The sequence below is a fragment of the Salmo trutta genome, chromosome 5, assembly GCF_901001165.1.
Source record: "Salmo trutta chromosome 5, fSalTru1.1, whole genome shotgun sequence".
In the NCBI taxonomy this organism is placed as follows: domain Eukaryota; kingdom Metazoa; phylum Chordata; class Actinopteri; order Salmoniformes; family Salmonidae; genus Salmo; species Salmo trutta.
The window spans coordinates 13561628-13578360 of NC_042961.1; the positions used below are offsets into that span (position 1 = coordinate 13561628).

The 16733-nt window shown below is 43.6% G+C and overlaps 1 protein-coding gene across 5 annotated transcripts in view; it reads left to right on the plus strand.

Annotated features, from left to right (window-relative positions):
- ccser2a (coiled-coil serine-rich protein 2a) overlaps positions 1-12227 on the plus strand; it is a 74517-nt gene extending 62290 nt beyond the window's left edge. For 2 of the 5 annotated variants that reach the window (XM_029752615.1, XM_029752616.1), the window contains one exon: positions 8876-12227. In XM_029752615.1, the coding sequence (XP_029608475.1) occupies positions 8876-9595 (720 nt within the window). In that variant the 3' untranslated portion in view covers positions 9596-12227. Of the gene's footprint in view, positions 1-3838; positions 3924-5235; positions 5276-7529; positions 7612-8875 lie in introns of all 5 variants that reach the window. The other 3 variants (XM_029752617.1, XM_029752618.1, XM_029752619.1) reach the window with 3 other exon arrangements.
- Positions 12228-16733: the final 4506 nt, after the last annotated feature.

Consider the following 16733-nt stretch of genomic DNA (forward strand, 5'->3'; position numbering starts at 1 on the left):
ATGCAATGCTGTGATTTGAGAGCGATAGAGAGATCGACAGAGTGCGCATGCGTGCCTGGAGGTTCAGGATTGATAGAGGACAGAAGAAGAGGTCTCTGAACAAAGGGCTTAGACAACAGGGGAATACTGAACGGCCTCATTAATAACGTGGAAAATCAAACAGGCAGGAAGAATTATAGAATGCAAAACCTTGTTTCGTCACACCAAGACAAAAGGCTAATTACCGTCTTGTCTCTCCTCCTCAAACTTTTCTATTTTCTTTTCCTCCTTCTCTCTCCTTTCCCCTCCCTCCCTTTCTATCATTATCGAAGTGGTAATTAGACACAATGCTCTAAACATCCTGTCAGCAGGAGGGAGAGAGGTAGAGAGAGAGAGACCCCAGAGATTCCATATTCACCACCCTGCCCCAAGCTACCACCAGAACGCTGCTGCTTTGTAAATCAACTTCATATTATCGGACAGGTGCAAATTTAATTGCCAGAACTACCGAAGTAAACATTTGTGTACAGACCTGGGTTGTATCGCTTCTCTTGGTGCTGTCCTCAGTCTAGCGAAATACTTTACGTAGTGGATGATACAAGGTACCTCAGGACACTGCTAGCAGAACTGCTAATGCCTTGATCATTTGTAATGAGCAATGACACCATGCTCCACAAATAAGGCCTCAGACCAGTTTGTAAGATGAAAGGGGAAGTGAACACTTTACTAGTATAACTGCTTTTGCTTGGCTTCACCATGAACAAATCAACAGCAGTATGCTCACCTTATTAATTCTTCACACTGACATGTTAGGCCAAGACACTGTTAGCATACTAATGACATCATGATGAAAGAGCATCTAATAACGGGTCCATCTACTTGTGTGCCTGAGGCCCAGACAAAATCAGTGGACATGTGTGGCAGAACATGGCTAATGAACTGAATGTTTTCTTCTCACAATTTGAATCAGACAAGGTGCAACTAATGAGTGTCATTACAAATGTTTGAGAGGATTATTGTTAAATAGGTTGATGATTTGAAATTGTTCAGGGGATGTAATACACACGAAAGCCCAGGCCCAGACAAAATAGTGTTAAAGTACTGTGCTGAACAATTATCTGGTGTTTTTACAATTTCCAATCCTCCCTCGTCCAGCAACACGTGCCAATGTTGTGGAAAAACTCAACAATTATACCCATTCCTAAAGAATCTAATCCCTCTGTGCTGAATGACAACTGCCCTGTTGCCTTGACATCCTTAGTAATGAAATGATTTGCGGAAATTGTGAAAAGCCATATCCTCGACCTTTAGTCTATCAGCCCAGCAGAGGAGTTGATGATGCCGTTCTTACGCTCCTCGACGTGGTCTATAGACATCTAGAGGGCGCCAAATCCCATGTCAGAGTTCTGTTTGTTGACTTTTCTTCTACCTTTAACACAATCCAGCCGTACATTCTGGCACAGAGACTCACTCGTAAGGGACTTCTCCTTAGATGGGGTGGGGGGTTGGACTTCCTGAGCCAGAGGTCAAGGTGGGTCCCCGTGTATCAGACCAATGCACCACCAAGACAGGCTCCCCACAGGGATGTATTTTGTCCCCACTCCTGTACATCTTGTACAGCAAGTATTCACTTTTTAAAAACTTTTTGTATTGTTTGTTGGTTTGGAAATGCCACTGTCAGACAGAAAATATGCTGAGAAGGATTATTACCACAGCAAGCAAGGTACTTGGAGTCAAACAGACAGGCCTGGATGAGATCTTTAAGGTCAGGGCCCTCAGCAAGGCTCACAAAATCCTTTTAGACCCAAACTACCCCCTGTACCTGGACTTTGAACTTCTCCCCTCTGGGTGAAGGTATAGGACACCCCCGGCATGAAAAACAGAACTGGCCAATCATTTGTGTCAGGTGTAATGTGCCTTGTTAACAGCTCTGGTTAATGTTTCGATCTTATCCACCCAGTAAGGTCAGCAGGCTGGTCTTCTTTCATCGACATACACTGTATGTAACTGTTATGATTTTTTTATTGTCAATTTGTATTTAAACACCACTTTAAGCGTGTACATGATACTGCAACAACATTTCACTGGGACAATAAAGTCAGTAAAGTAAAAGTGTTCCCCCTGAACTGTCAGACATGGGAAGTAGCTACGTCTTCACAGCAGAATGTTAGATGAAGATGGGAAAGCTCTCCCTGAGCTGCAGACAGCCCAATAAAAATGCCAGTCACTGTCAGCTCTAGGCTAGCCCAGGCCCTCTTTCCCATTTCAAACTTTCCTTTCTGCAAATGAAGCTGTGGCAGGTGGCCATGCAGAAGGGTCCTGCTGTAATTGTGTTGTACAAGAATGACGGGGAGGAGGTTGATCAGAAACCTCATTTCTCATCCACTTCCCTAACCGTAGGGGTCTTTGAAATAGCGCGGGGCCCCCCAGGGAGTCCAATCTCTTTCACCCTAGATGCATATATGTCCCTCTCGGCTTGAGGAGATTTGGGCAATTTAAGAGCCGGCCCCAGGAGAACCTGTTGACTGTCATCTCTGGTTAACGTAGAGCCTGCGGCCGCCCCTCCACTCCTCTTTTACCCAGAATGCTTTTATGTTTATGCCCAGTTTGGGACTCTTCAGGTGGGATTGGGGTGGTTATTGAGGACAGGCATTCGCCCTCACACACAGACAAACATTCTGTCTGATTATTCAGTGCTAAACGTTATAGACTGTGGGAAAGAGAGCGAGTGAGAGAGACTACGATTGAAAATAAAGGAAGTAGCTATTGGAGAGAGGTTCACATAAGTACAACATGCATTTTAACTTGTATGCCTTTCAAAAGTGTTATGTTTTTGCATTGACATCCTAGAGCAGGGAAACAGAGAGTGAGGATGTAAGAGAATGAGACAAATAACAGACAGAGAGCAATGTGGTGTTGGTGGGAGGAACAGTGGGGTACAATTGATTTCGGCTACTTGCTGTCTGCTGACTGACATTGATGTCTGTCCCTGGCTGCAGAGTGAAATGGAGAGATTGGGTTGATAACCCTTCCTTCTTCCTCCCTGCACCCCTTCACCTGGAAATGAGAAGTCAAATTAAGCACTAGTTCTGTGACAGGCTGGCTGGCTTTACCTTTCTTACTTTTGTAGATGGTCTTTACAAAGTCGAAACGTCATCCCACTAACGTTAGCATGTTTTCATGCTCGTCGACGTCATGCTTCCTACTCACACAATCGCTCATAACATGGCTGGATGTCTTGTGGAGAAAACAGTGTGTGTGTGTGTGTGTGTGTGTGTGTCTGGCAGTGTCAGTGTGTCAGTTTCAGTCAGTGTGTGTGTCTGTCAGTGTCAGTGTGCTTCAGTCAGTGTGTGCGTGTCAGTCTGTGTGTGTGTGTGTCAGTTTCAGTCAGTGTGTGTGTGTGTGTGTGTCAGTCAGTGTGTGTGTGTGTGTCAGTCAGTGTGTGTGTGTCAGTCAGTGTGTGTGTGTGTGTGTCAGTCAGTATGTGTGTGTGTGTTAGTTTCAGTCAGTGTGTGTGTCAGTCATTGTCTGTATGTGTGTGTCAGTCATTGTCTGTATGTGTGTGTCAGTCAGTGTTTGTATGTGTGTGTTAGTCAGTGTTTGTGTGTGTCAGTCAGTGTCAGTCAGTGTGTGTGTGTGTGTGTGTGTGTGTGTGTGTGTGTGTGTGTGTGTGTGTGTGTGTGTGTGTGTGTGTGTGTGTGTGTGTGTGTGTGTGTGTGTCAGTCAGTGTGTGAGTCTGTGTTTGTGTGGGTGTGTGTGTGTGTGTGTGTGTGTGTGTGTGTGTGTGTGTGTGAGTCTGTGTTTGTGTGGGTGTGTGTGTCAGTGTATGTCACGCCTCCTTTGTCTTTTCTCTGTGCAGGGTGTGCCGCCCGCCCCCTTCCTCTCCCCCTGGCAGAGCCAGTACCAGGGGCCGCCCCGCACCAGCATGCCCCAGCGCAGACAGAGTGAGTCACTAACCCAACCCCCCTCTGACCCTCTCACTTACCCTTCTGTCTCCTTCTCTGCTCCCCTCAATTATCCGGTGTCTCTGCCCCCCTTGACATGTCTCTCTCTATCATTACTTTCTTCCTTTAATATGATCTACCCATTAACACTTGAATTCAGTTAGGAGGGTGAGTGATGTTCAGTCACCTGTGTGTTTGGGGAAATCAGTTGGTAGCAAGGTTGAGTGAGCAAACGCAGCGGGTAGTTTTAGTAAATTGACTTGGATTGTTATCAGACACCCTAGTGTAAAGGAACAAGACTAGCTAATGCTTGGATGAGTTCAGTGACAGAGAGTCAAGACTCCGAAGGAGGGTGCATTTCCACAACCCGGGGCAGTCTATTGGCTGCTCTTGTATTAGGATTGACAAACATAATGTGTCAATCCCGCTGTCAATCAAAGGGGTGCATTGACAGAGTTATGAGTCCCCACACATGATGTTATCCTGCGTTTAAACGAGGGACGCAAAAACCGTTATACCAGTCGGCATAGCGGGACAAGAAAGCAAGAAAGACAGCGACGGCAAAAGCAAACGAGCACGATGGAATGCGTTGCTATGGTGATTTCAGTAAACAAACAGTGCAAATCAACAACCGATAGAAAACAACGCTACGGCAAAAGTTTTCATATTTGAACTCTGAAGGCAAGTCCCGTCTACCTTGGCGGCTGACGCCATTCACCGCCAACCTCAATGGCATTGACCGTCATGCTCTTATTGAAAACAACGACATCGGGTTTGCTGTCTACCTCGTACCATGTAAACACAGAATGAGAGCGAGCGAGAGGGAGAGAGATGAAAGAGGGAGCTGTTTTAATGTGTTGTAGCCAAATGCACTGGATTGAGCAATTAACCATTTAACCCTTGAATTCAGGTGTGATGTGAGTATGTCTGTATTTTTCTGTGCCTGAATGGGACACTGAGTCATTATGATGGAGTGGTCATTGGTCAAGGTATTTTTCTGCGAAAATGTGGATGCCAGTGAAGATGTCATCACTCATTGATGCAAGTGCTCCTTTTCAGCTACCTTACTATCTTAACCCTATCTTAACCCTGTCTTAATCCTGTCTTAATCCTGTGTGTGTGTCTCTCCTCTGTCAGTCTGCCTTCTGCTCGTCTTTCTCATCTGTCTATCGAGCTCTCTCTCATCCCATCTTTCTCTCTCTCTCTCTCTCTCTCTCTCTCTCTCTCTCTCTCTTTCTCTCTCTCTCTCTCTGGGAATACCTTGTCAATGTTCTTTCTCTCCCTCTGCCTCTCCCATAATGCCTTTGGCAAGGAATGGAGCACCTTGTGCATTACATCACTGACAAAGCGTGGTACAGTAACCGTCTAACCATCACCCTGGGCCCTGCACTCTGGCGTAGCATGACGTGGCGCAATGAAAGCATGCCAGTGTTGATGTGCATCTGCATGCCTTGGGTTGAGTTTGGAGTCTACCTTGTCTTCCTGCTGGGCCTGCACTGCTCTGTTAAATTATAATGCATGCATCAATAAACATCTACTGTATTTTTAAATTGGCTCCTGAACAAGGCCACATGTATTTGAAGCCCCATTATCGCTGTTGTCAGCCATCACTATCCCACTATGTAATCAGAAACAGTTTAGCTAAGCCAGCAGTCAACAAATGAAAGCAATCAGTCTTCTCTCCCCCTGTATCATTGGCTCTAATCTGAGCAGTGTAATGTAGACAAAATTGAAATTGCCACTATTTCGCAGCAACCAATATACGATTGTGCACTAAACTAGAGCTGAAATAGATAATGATCATCATTGGCAATATTCAGAGGGTTATAATAGGGGGATTTCCAGGGAGCTAAATTAGTATAATTTTTCAATTACACAATATCTAGGTCCTTCTGCACTCATTATGCTTAAATCACTGTAGTTGTATTGACACAGTGGGATGGGGTTGTTGAGATTGGTTTGATAGCCTGGACAGATACTTGTAAATGGGGTTATAAAGGGATGTCCTATTGTACTTCATAGACAGTCCACTCAAAATCACAGATGTAGAACCTCTTATTTATACACTGGCCACTCCTGTGAGATAGAAAACTGTTCATTCCATTTCTCATTTAATTACACATTTCTGCTTTAGATTTCAATATGGTGTGCTATTTTTTTATACATACAATACATCAACAAAAGTATGTGGACACCCCTTCAAATTAGTGGATTTGGCTATTTCAGCCAAACCTGTTGCTGACAGGTGTATAAAATTCGAGCACACAGACATGCAATCTCCATAGACAAACATTGTCAGTAGAATGGCCCGTACTGAAGAGCTCAGTGACTTTCAACGTGGCACCGTCATAGGATGCCACCTTTCCAACAAGTCAGTTCGTAAATGTTTTGCCCAGCTGGAGCTGCCCCGGTCAACTGTAAGTGCTGTTATGGTGAAGTGGAAACGTCTAAGAGCAACCATGGATCAGCCGCGAAGTGGTAGGTCACACAAGCTCACAGAACGGGCCCTTTAGAGTTCTGAATCGCGTAGCACGTAAAAATCATCTGTTCTCGGTTGCAACACTCACTACCGAGTTCCAAACTGCCTCTGGAAGCAACGTCAGCACAGGAACTGTTTCGTCAGGAGCTTCATGAAATGGGTTTCCATGGCCGAGCAGCCTAAGATCACCACACGCAATGCCAAGCGTTGGCTGGAGTGGTGTAAAGCCATTGGACTCTGGAGCAGTGGAAACGTGTTCTCTGGAGTGATGAATCACACTTCACGATCTGGCAGTCTGATGGACGAATCTAGGTTTGGTGATGCCAGGAGAACGCTACCTTCCCCAATGTCTAGTGGCAACTGTAAAGTTTAGTGGAGGAGGAATAATGGTCTGGGGCTGTTTTTCATGGTTCGGGCTTGGCCCCTTAGTTCCAGTGAAGGGAAATCTTAACGCTACAGCATACAATGACATTCTAGATGATTCTGTGCTTCCAACTTTGTGGCAACAGTTTGGGGAAGGCCCTTTCCTGTTTCAGCATGACAATGCCCCCATGCACAAAGCGAGGTCCATACAGAACTGGTTTGTCGAAGGTCGGTGTGGAAGAACTTGACTGGCCTGCACAGAGCCCTGACCTCAACCCCATGGAACACCTTTGGGATAAATTGGAACGCTGACTGCGAGCCAGGCCTAATCGCCCAACATATGTGCCCGACCTCACTAATGTTCTTGTGGCTGAATGGAAGCAAGTCCCCACAGCAATGTTCCAACATCTAGTGGAAAGCTTTCCCAGAAGAATGGAGGCTGTTATAGCAGTAAAGGGGGGACCAACTCCATATTAATGCCCAAGATTTTGGAATGAGATGTTCGACAAGCAGGTGTCCACATACTTTTGGTGATGTAATGAATTTTGTTACATTTGTTCTTTTTGGTGGTTGTGCTTGTCAATGTCTAGAATGTTATCAAAAATGAATTGCAGGCAGGAGGCATATAGTGGGTACTCATGGTAATCTAATAAAAAGCATAATCACCATAGACAATCATGATGTTTACCATATCTGATTGGTGTAGTATGGGAGATGACCACCAGGTGGAGCTGTGGGCCTAATCATCCCATTGCCTCTGTCAGGTTACTGCTGGAACAGATGCCTCCCTGGTCTCCTCTTGGATGTTTGAGGCAGACTGCCTTGGCCAGACCAGGGCCATCATAAGTATGTTCCCTTTGGCTTAGGAGGGATTCACACAAAGCAGGGTTGGGCTCAATTCAGTTTGAAGGCAGTCAATTCAGGAAGTAAACTAATAATACAATTCAATAATCGGAAAAGGATACTTCTTTTCAATGACTTCTCAATAAACTGAAAACTAGAAGCACATTTATTTTTTCTGATTTTAAATTCAAATCACTTCCTGAATTGACTGCCATCCCAGCCCAACCCTGTCACAGGGCCCTGGAGCACAACTAATGTACTGACTCATGCTTGATCATAAAGATGGCAGCCTCCTAAGGATTGGTAGGATTTAGGAGGATGATCATCACAAGATATGTCCCTTTTTATTGACTGCACGTTCACAGACAATAAAGGACTAGAAAGCATGAACTTGTTAAGGACTAGGATCAGAGGAGGCTGGTGGAAGGAGCTATAGGAGGACTGGCTCATTGTAATGGCTGGAATGGAATACATGGAACGGTATCAAACATATGGAAACCAATTATTTGGCTCCGTTCCATGTATTCCATTCCAGTCATTACAATGAGCCAGTAGCTCCTCCCACCAGCCACCTTTGACTAGGATGTATATAAGCCCACAGACCAGTTAGTATACCAGTCTGTTTTATGTCTACAGACGTCTGGTTGATGTATGACCCTCAGGCTGTCTGAGAGACACAACCCCGACCATCACATACTCAAGCCTTCATTCCCCTCTCCCTGGATATCACCACAGGGTAAAGACGAGTGGAGTATGGTTGCCCTCAAAACCCTGCTCTAACCATGGCCTTTCCTTGCTCCAGCCTGGTTCTCTCCCGACAGGAGAATAATCTCGTACCACATACTAACTGATAGGTCACCCTGAACTCAGGACCCACAGCTAGCAGCCAGCTGTGCTCTTCCCTGACTCTACCCAGTGTTAGATCTGCTGTTTGTCTGATGCACTGGCCTGTGCTAGGTGGGTGGGAGGACCACTGTTTGACTACTGCTACTACTACTCTCACTGATTGTTAGAGAGTACAAACAAGTCCTCAGGGCAAAGAATCTTGGCTCGCTGTCCACAGTCTACAGTGTTCACCCATTTTTAAGGGCAAGTTTTTGTTCCAAAAAAGAATTGAAAAAGTGAATGTGGAAACCTCATCTGGAATTGTAGATAGAAAACATTTACATTGTAAATTAACATCTTCATCAATTATAGACCTTTAAGAAGGATAACTCACTACTGGTGAATTGATAATAATGTGTATGTTTTTGTTTTTCTTCAATAGCTTCAAATACTACAGCCTTCCAGCCCCAGCCACCACGAGCACCTCACCCAGGAAAGACTAGTAAAAACAGCCCTCACCGAGGGCCACAGTGACCCCCAGAGAAGGAGGAGCAGGGGAGATGGGTCCCCTTGCACAGACTCTGACCGCCCTGCTAGAAGCCCGGCCAGGGGTGTCGACACTCCCCCAGTGCCCAACCCAGACAAGTTGAGCGTGCTGCTCAGCACCCAGCTCAACATCAATGACAGAGAAGGGCCTGGGACCAACCCCAGCCCTACCCAGGGGGTCCCTGCAGCCAGCAGCCCAGCAACAGGAGCGCTGTCCAGGCCAGACGAGGGGCAGCGAGCCTCTCCAGAGGGCCCTGGCTGCCCTCGCGTCCTGCAGCGGCCTCGCCTCCACAAGCGTGTGTCTGTCCCAGCTCTGCCTCAGAGGTACGCTAATGGCTCTCTTCTCCGATCAGGCTCTGTAGGACTGCTGGCCAACCACAGGACCAAGCAGCTGCCGCCTCCCTCCAGGGGTCTACCCTGCTTCAATTCTGGTCCCCAGGCAGTGGGCCCCTCCCTGGGCCGCGGTGTGCTTGCTCAGCCCTGCACGCTGGGGGTCAGGAGGGACCTCGGGAGCACCAGCCCTCCTAGTCTGGAAATGCTAGACCTGGGACTGCTCAGAGCTAGAGTCCTGGTTCCCCCCATCCTGTCACGCCTCCCCAAGCCAAAGATCCATTGAAGAGTTCACATCATCAAACATATATACTGTATAACATCTCTCCTCTTCCACAGCCTCATGGTTATGACTGAGATACGTGGAGGGACTGTTTCTAACTGACAAATCTCCTTCATAAAATGTCAAGTTACTTACTTAGCAGCCTTTCATTGCACATAGTCATTATTTTTCTGTATATGACAAACATTAATATTTTTTATTTGGTAATCTCACACGTGTGTTTTCTTTAAGAACGCCAAGACTGTACAAAATGCTCCGGTCAACTCTACTCACACTCACATGGGTCCTTCTTCTGGAACAGCAGAACATAGTTCCATGACCTCAGCAATGTTACATTTCTCCCAGAGGGTAAAAATAGAATGACAGAAAAAAAGCAGAAGGGGGGGGGGAGAAATAAGGAGTGGAGCTTTCTGCTCAAACAGGGAAATGGGTTGATTGAAGAATCATTCAAAGAAAGAGGCTCAAACATAAACACAATTATCCTGAATAAACCACAGTTGTAGTCCTATTCCACCTCTATGAGTATGTAAGGTGATGTGTGGATGCTCTCCCTTCCCTCTGAGATCAACATCAGTGTTTATTGTATTTTGAGATTAGGGCTAAGGTCAGTTTGAGGATTTGAGGGTTGTGTTTATCTTCTCTTCAGAATAGTGGTTAACGTTTGGATGCATCCAGACATGGAGAGTGTGTTAAACAGTTTCTGACAGACTATGGCAGCTTCCATGAATGTGGGCTATGGCTGTAAGTTAATGCCTCTGGCACTCTCTGTTTTACAGTACCCATTAATACCATGCGCACATGAAAACACACACACACACACACCAAATACTCTCACCACTTTAGCGCTGTCCATAAATTAAAATCACTGTACACAGTAGTGTTGTTTCAAGTAATTTATTATAGTTAGCTAGATGGTCAACTGTCTTGTTTTTTCATTTAGTATAAATCCGACCGACTGAGAGACACACACACTTCTGGAAAGTTCTCATAGGGACATTGATCCATCTGTCCCCTACAGCAAGACAAGATGGGTGCCAGTGTGGTCCTGGGGGACTGAGCTGAGCCCAGGTGATGACAGGACTGTGTGTGTGTGTGTGTGTGTGTCTGTTTTGTGGGAGAGAGAATATTTGTGTTTGCCATGGTGAGATGTCCCATGCCATCCAGACCTGTCAGTCAATACTGCTTGGTAATTCCAAACAGAGAAATCAATAGGACCTTGGTTTTTAGTGAGAAGAGAGGATGTGTGTGAGTCTCTAGATACACCAATCTGGCAGTGTTTTCATTGGGTGTGTGTGTGTGTGTCAGGTGTACAGTATGTGCCCACAGGCCACAGAAATAAAGCCAGGGAGAAAGGGTAATGCTGTTCTCTCCATCAGCCAATCAATAGCTTTCATCAATAATTCTAAAGCAGGAGTATAACTATCTCGGGGGTCCAACAGGTCGATCTCGAAGCCCATACTCTGCCATGATGTGCACTAGGCCTAAACAGATAAATCGCTAGCCAAACACATTCGTCTCTTGCTAGGTGTGCACTTGAATTAAAGGGGAATTACACTCAAACGTATGCATTTGTTATTTTTTTTCAAGACCTTAACATTTTCATGTGATTTATGCATTGACATGGACTCTGAGCATCCAATTTTGTTGTTTTTCGATAAGTAATTGTAATTGTCTGAGTGAAACAACAGAAAAAAGCAAGCAAATAAATGAGTAGCTCGCAGCATTTTTTGAAGTAGATCTCATGTTAGAAAATGCCGGAGACCCCTGAGCTAGCTAAACCAGAACAAAGAGCCCACACTGCAACAAAACAAGCGGAAATAATTAGCCATTTCTAACACGTTCTCTTTAGTAGCAAAACTAGCAAGCCTTTTTTGTCCATTGTGTTAGTTAATGGAACATAGCTGCCTGCCTATCATCATTAGGATATTATACTTGACTTTTTTGTAGCTGTTAAAGATTACATATTTGATGCAATTGTGCAGGTTCAGTTTAGGATATGGTTGTCCACTCTGCTGTTTGGTTGTCTGTCAAGGCTTTGGGCTTACTCTGATCACATTTTTAACAACATGGGGGTTAATTAATAATTGTAAATCTACCTACACTGTTAATGCAACAGGACTACAATTCCCTCCTCTTTTTCCACTACTTACACATAAACCACTAGAAGTTTACACACCAGTTAACTCATTTGTTGATTACTTACTTAGTTACTATAGTATAATTACAACCGTTGTGAGAGGTATTTGTCTATCTTCAATGTTTAACATTTCTTGTTTCTGTATTTCATGTCAAATCACCTATCCACCCATCCTGCTGTAATACATGATCCCATTGCATAACGTGCAATATTGTAACAAACAACAGCTATGTTAACCAATATAGATACTGATATTGAAGCAACGTTATATGCCTAACAGCTGTTGTTTACCTATATGCAAGTGGATTTTTTAATTTTTTTAAAGCTAATCAGCGATGCACTTTAAATGACAGTTGAGACTGAAGGAACACTAAACTGGAGATTTGTTAAAGATTTGACTGGATTTGTTTTGTGTTTTCCTTTCTCTGTTTGTACTGTACGTCACGTTCTCTCTCCTGGAGGTTGTGTGAGACAGCAATAAAGACTGTATCAAACTTGCCAAGTCTGTTTTGGAGTCATTTACCTCAGGTCAAGCAGTGAAAGATGTCAAGTTGTTGTTGTGCAGGATTGCACTTATTCATGCTTTAAAGCAGGCAGCATCAAACCCTGTTATTATGGGCAATTGTTGTCTGTTGCTTGTTTTCATCCAGGCCTTTTCATCAACTGGGTGGGACTTACAACTTCATTGGTTGATCCCTCCTGGTGACCCTGTTGTAGTCCATGTCTAACTGGGTCATCGGGGGGATCAGCCAATCGTGAAGAAAATTGACTACAATAAAATGGAGATGGCCTCAATGGCGCTGCTCATGTCACAGATGCTAGTGCTCCCGAGTGGTGCAGAGGTCTAAGACACTGCGTCTCAGTGCTAGAGGTGTCACTACAGACCCTAGTTCGATTCCAGGCTGTATCGCAACCGGCCGTGATTGGGAGTTCCATAGGGCGGCGCACAATTGGCCTAGTGTTTGGCTGGGGTAGGCTGTCATTGTAAATAATAATTTGTTCTTAACTGACTTGTCTAGTTAAATAAAGGTTAAATTAAAATATAAAGTTGCTAAAATGGCACAGATACAAAGATGAGTCCTCTGGCTCTATGATGGCAACAGATCTATGGATTTCCTGATGTGTTGTGCCCCTGCTGTATGAGTTTTGTGGATGGAATAAATGGAGATTGTGCTGAAACTACTGTGTCTTGTTTTCTGAATTGTTCTAGTCCTAACTAAGTTGCTCTGGATAAGATTTAGGATTTTTTTAAATTATTTTATTCAGATCCCCATTAGCTGTAGAAGAAGCAGCAGCTATTCTTCCTGGGGTCCACACAAAACATAGAACATGACAAAATACAGAACTCTAATGGACAGGAACAGCAACACACATTTTAACTAAGAACACTACGACTAAAGAACAACATGACCAATGATACATTTTAGGTCTTGTGAGCGGAAATTTGACATTTGTGCACGTTTATAGAGAACCCTGAGGCTGTAACCTTACAGTTTTCGACAGTAGCCAATAGGCTGTTGTGACTGTTTGAGCATAGTGTAGGCCTACCAACCAAACCAATGTAGCAAATCCTATAACATTTTCACATGGAAATAGCTTTGATTTCTATGATATAGCCTATAGGTGGTGTTCAATGTAGGCCTACATGAGACTTAAAAACGTTTTTACATTATGAAGGGCTTGACATTAAGTCATTATTATTTACTTGGTCTGTAACACCATGGGCCAAATAGATTACTGTAAATTGCATTGTATTGTGTTGTATGATGCTAGAAACAACTTTACAAAATATAATTAATTATTATTACCATACAGAGAATTAGACAATGTAGGCTACCCATCTGCCTATTGGCTTATTTGCATATTCAAAGCTGTCTGAAAATACAACAATGCCCCTTTAATTAAGACGTAAGCTTTTTACCTGACTGGCTTTTCAAAGACAGCTTTAAATGTAGCCTCCACGTTTTGTGCTCTTGTAGGAAATGAGACCCTTAAACTCAGACTTGGATCACACCCACTCCACTAATACTTGCAGTAAGCCACTGATTCCTTCCAAACTCATTGTTGAATTTGCGATTTCCAACTTGTATAATGTTTATGTCCAATGGCCAATGGGCCCTGATACGTTTTATCTATAATTTCTCTTTGTTTCTTTTCATATTGAAAAGGACTTGCCAGTAGATTGTCAACTTGATTCATGATGATGACTGCTAGCTTGCTAGCTACGATTTTGAAAGTATGATGTTGACATGATCAGTCCAATCAAAACTACGGTAGATATAATGTGATTTGACGTCATTTTATCTGTGGCCAATGACCTTGAGCCTTTTTGGATGTGCACTTCTAATATAACTCTATGGCAGCACCAAAGGGACTTGAATTTTCGAGCTCTCCCCATAGATTTTGCGGTGACGTAGTGTCCCCATGAGTGACAGAACACGGAGCCAATCACGGCGCAACTAGAGAACATTACCAACCCCGACACCCTGTATTTTCCAATGGCTGCCCTACAACCACAGAAAGCACTGAGCTAGGCTGAAACACCTGCATTTTGGAGCTGCCTTACTGCCTTACTAAAAAGGGACAATGTTTGCATGCGCCTTTATTAACAAACAAAAAAAATGTATACATTGTTTGCTAACTGATATGTGACGTATTAATTTCAAAACAACATGCAAAACAGGCACAATTTTTTTATTTAAATAACGTATTTTTTGTGTGTATATCTTTTTTTAGCTTAACATGTGGGGCTCAAATGAATGCCGTGTCGCCACTGAATATGACTAAAAAACACTACGACTAAAGAACACTAGGACTATTTTAAGATGAAAGAGAAAATAAAGAAAAATGAATAATAATAACAATAATGTACTTGGGTGTGTGTGTCTGGAGTCTGTGTTGTTTCTTGAGGTCTTGTTTTATCTGGGTTTTGTAAACAGATTTTATTGCTTGCCTGAGTTACCTGGAAGAGAATTCCATATAGTCATTGCTCTATATCAGGGGTATTCAACTCTTACCATTTGAGGTTTGGAGTCTGCTGGTTTTCTGTCCTACCTGATAATTAATTGCACACACCTGGTGTCCCGTGTCTAAATTAGTCCCTGATTAGAGGGGAACAATGGAAAAAAACTGTGAAACTGGCTTCAAGGTCCAGACTTGAGTTTGAGGTCTCTATACAGTGCTGTGCGTCTTCCAGTCTCTGTTCTGGACTTGGGGACTGTGAAGAGACCCCTGATTGCATGTCTTGTGGGGTATGTATGTTTTTTTTTAGCTGTGTGTTAACTGGTTGAACAGACAATTAGATACTTTCAGCACGTCAATACCTCTTACAAAGACCAGCAGTGATGCAGTTAATCTCTCCTCAACTCTGAACCAGGAGACTGACATGCATGTTATTGACATTGGCCCTCCATGTACATTTGAGGACCAGACGCGCTGCTAAGAGCATCTGCTAAATGACTAAAATGTAAACATTTTGTAATATTTCACTACCAAACTACAGAATTGTTCCACAGCTGAAAGCTGAATCCTTATGAGCAGAATGCTGACTTCAACATCCCATGTCAGAAGTTGTAGTGATATTCCCTGTAGGTTTGCTAGACGAATGAGAAACCCCACATACTGTAGATAACAGCACAGTTTGTAGAGGTCTTTGGGGTGTCATGGGCCTGTATTGCAGCTAGTTGCCTAGCTTTGAAGCTTTGGGAGAGTTATCAGTCAAAGGAGAGTCTGGAGGATCCAGTCATCTAAGGTGCAATAGGGGGAAGGGAGCGAACCAGAGTCTTTGAAGACACTATCTTTTTGATGCCTCACTTGGCAGGACAGTGTATGAACCCTGACCCCACTTCCGCACCAATCACTGTCGCTCTATTGAAAGCTTGGCATAGCCGTGGCAAGTAGGGGTGCTGAAGGTGCTGCAGCACCCCTTGAAAAATCGGAATAAAAAACACAATTCTTAGCTGTGTACATACAGAATGCGCAAGCTTTCATCTAAAAGTATATATCTGAGTCCACTGTGTACTGAGTTCCAGGTTTTGCAGAAGTCAGGTAAACAAACATCTCCCAGTTGTCTATGGTTGTGTGTTTGAACAAGGAGGATCTTCTTGTTTCATATTTCCTCCTCTATGGTTGCTATGTCCAGAAATACAGATTGAGTCCCTGCATCCTTGCTAATCAGCAGTAAATAATCTCTCAGCTACAGAATATCGCCTGTGGAAAATAACATAGTAATCAAAATGAAAGATTTTAGAACAAAATCTCTGTTGATAACATGTAAACTATATTTCGTCTTCAACGTTTATTGAAAACATACAGTACCAGTCAAGTTTGGACACATCTACTCATTCAAGAGTTATTCTCTATATTTACTATTTTCTACATGTACACCTCCAGGCTGTGTAAGGGCTATTTGACCAAAAGGAGAGTGATGGAGTGCTGCATCAGATGACCTGGCCTCCACAATCACCCAACCTCAACCCAATTGAGATGGTTTGGGATGAGTTGGACCGCAGAGTGAAGAAAAAACAGCCAACAGGTGCTCAGCATATGTGGGAACTGCCAAGAGTGTGCAAAGCTGCCTTAAAGGCAAAGGGTGGCTACTTTGAAGAATCTCAAATATACCCTTTATTTTGATTTGTTTAACACTTTTTTGTTATTTCATAGTTTTGATGTCTATACTATTACTCTACAATGTAGAAAATACCAAAAATTAAGAAAAACCCTGGAATGAGTAGGTGTGCCCAAACTTTTGACTGGTACTGTAAATAAAGTTGCACAATGAGCACATGTCCCTCAAATACATCGTTACAGTTGTTGGTTTGCCAACTAGCAAATGTTAGCCATATTAGCATAGACATGACCTCAAAACAAGACATGGTATCAAGAACAAGATCAAACAAGCTTTAACAAGCCACTTACGATTCACCAAATAGCAGTTTCTTGTAATTGTTGCTAGCTACAGTATCTGGCCATCCAGAACCATAACAACACACAGCCTTCTGCCCC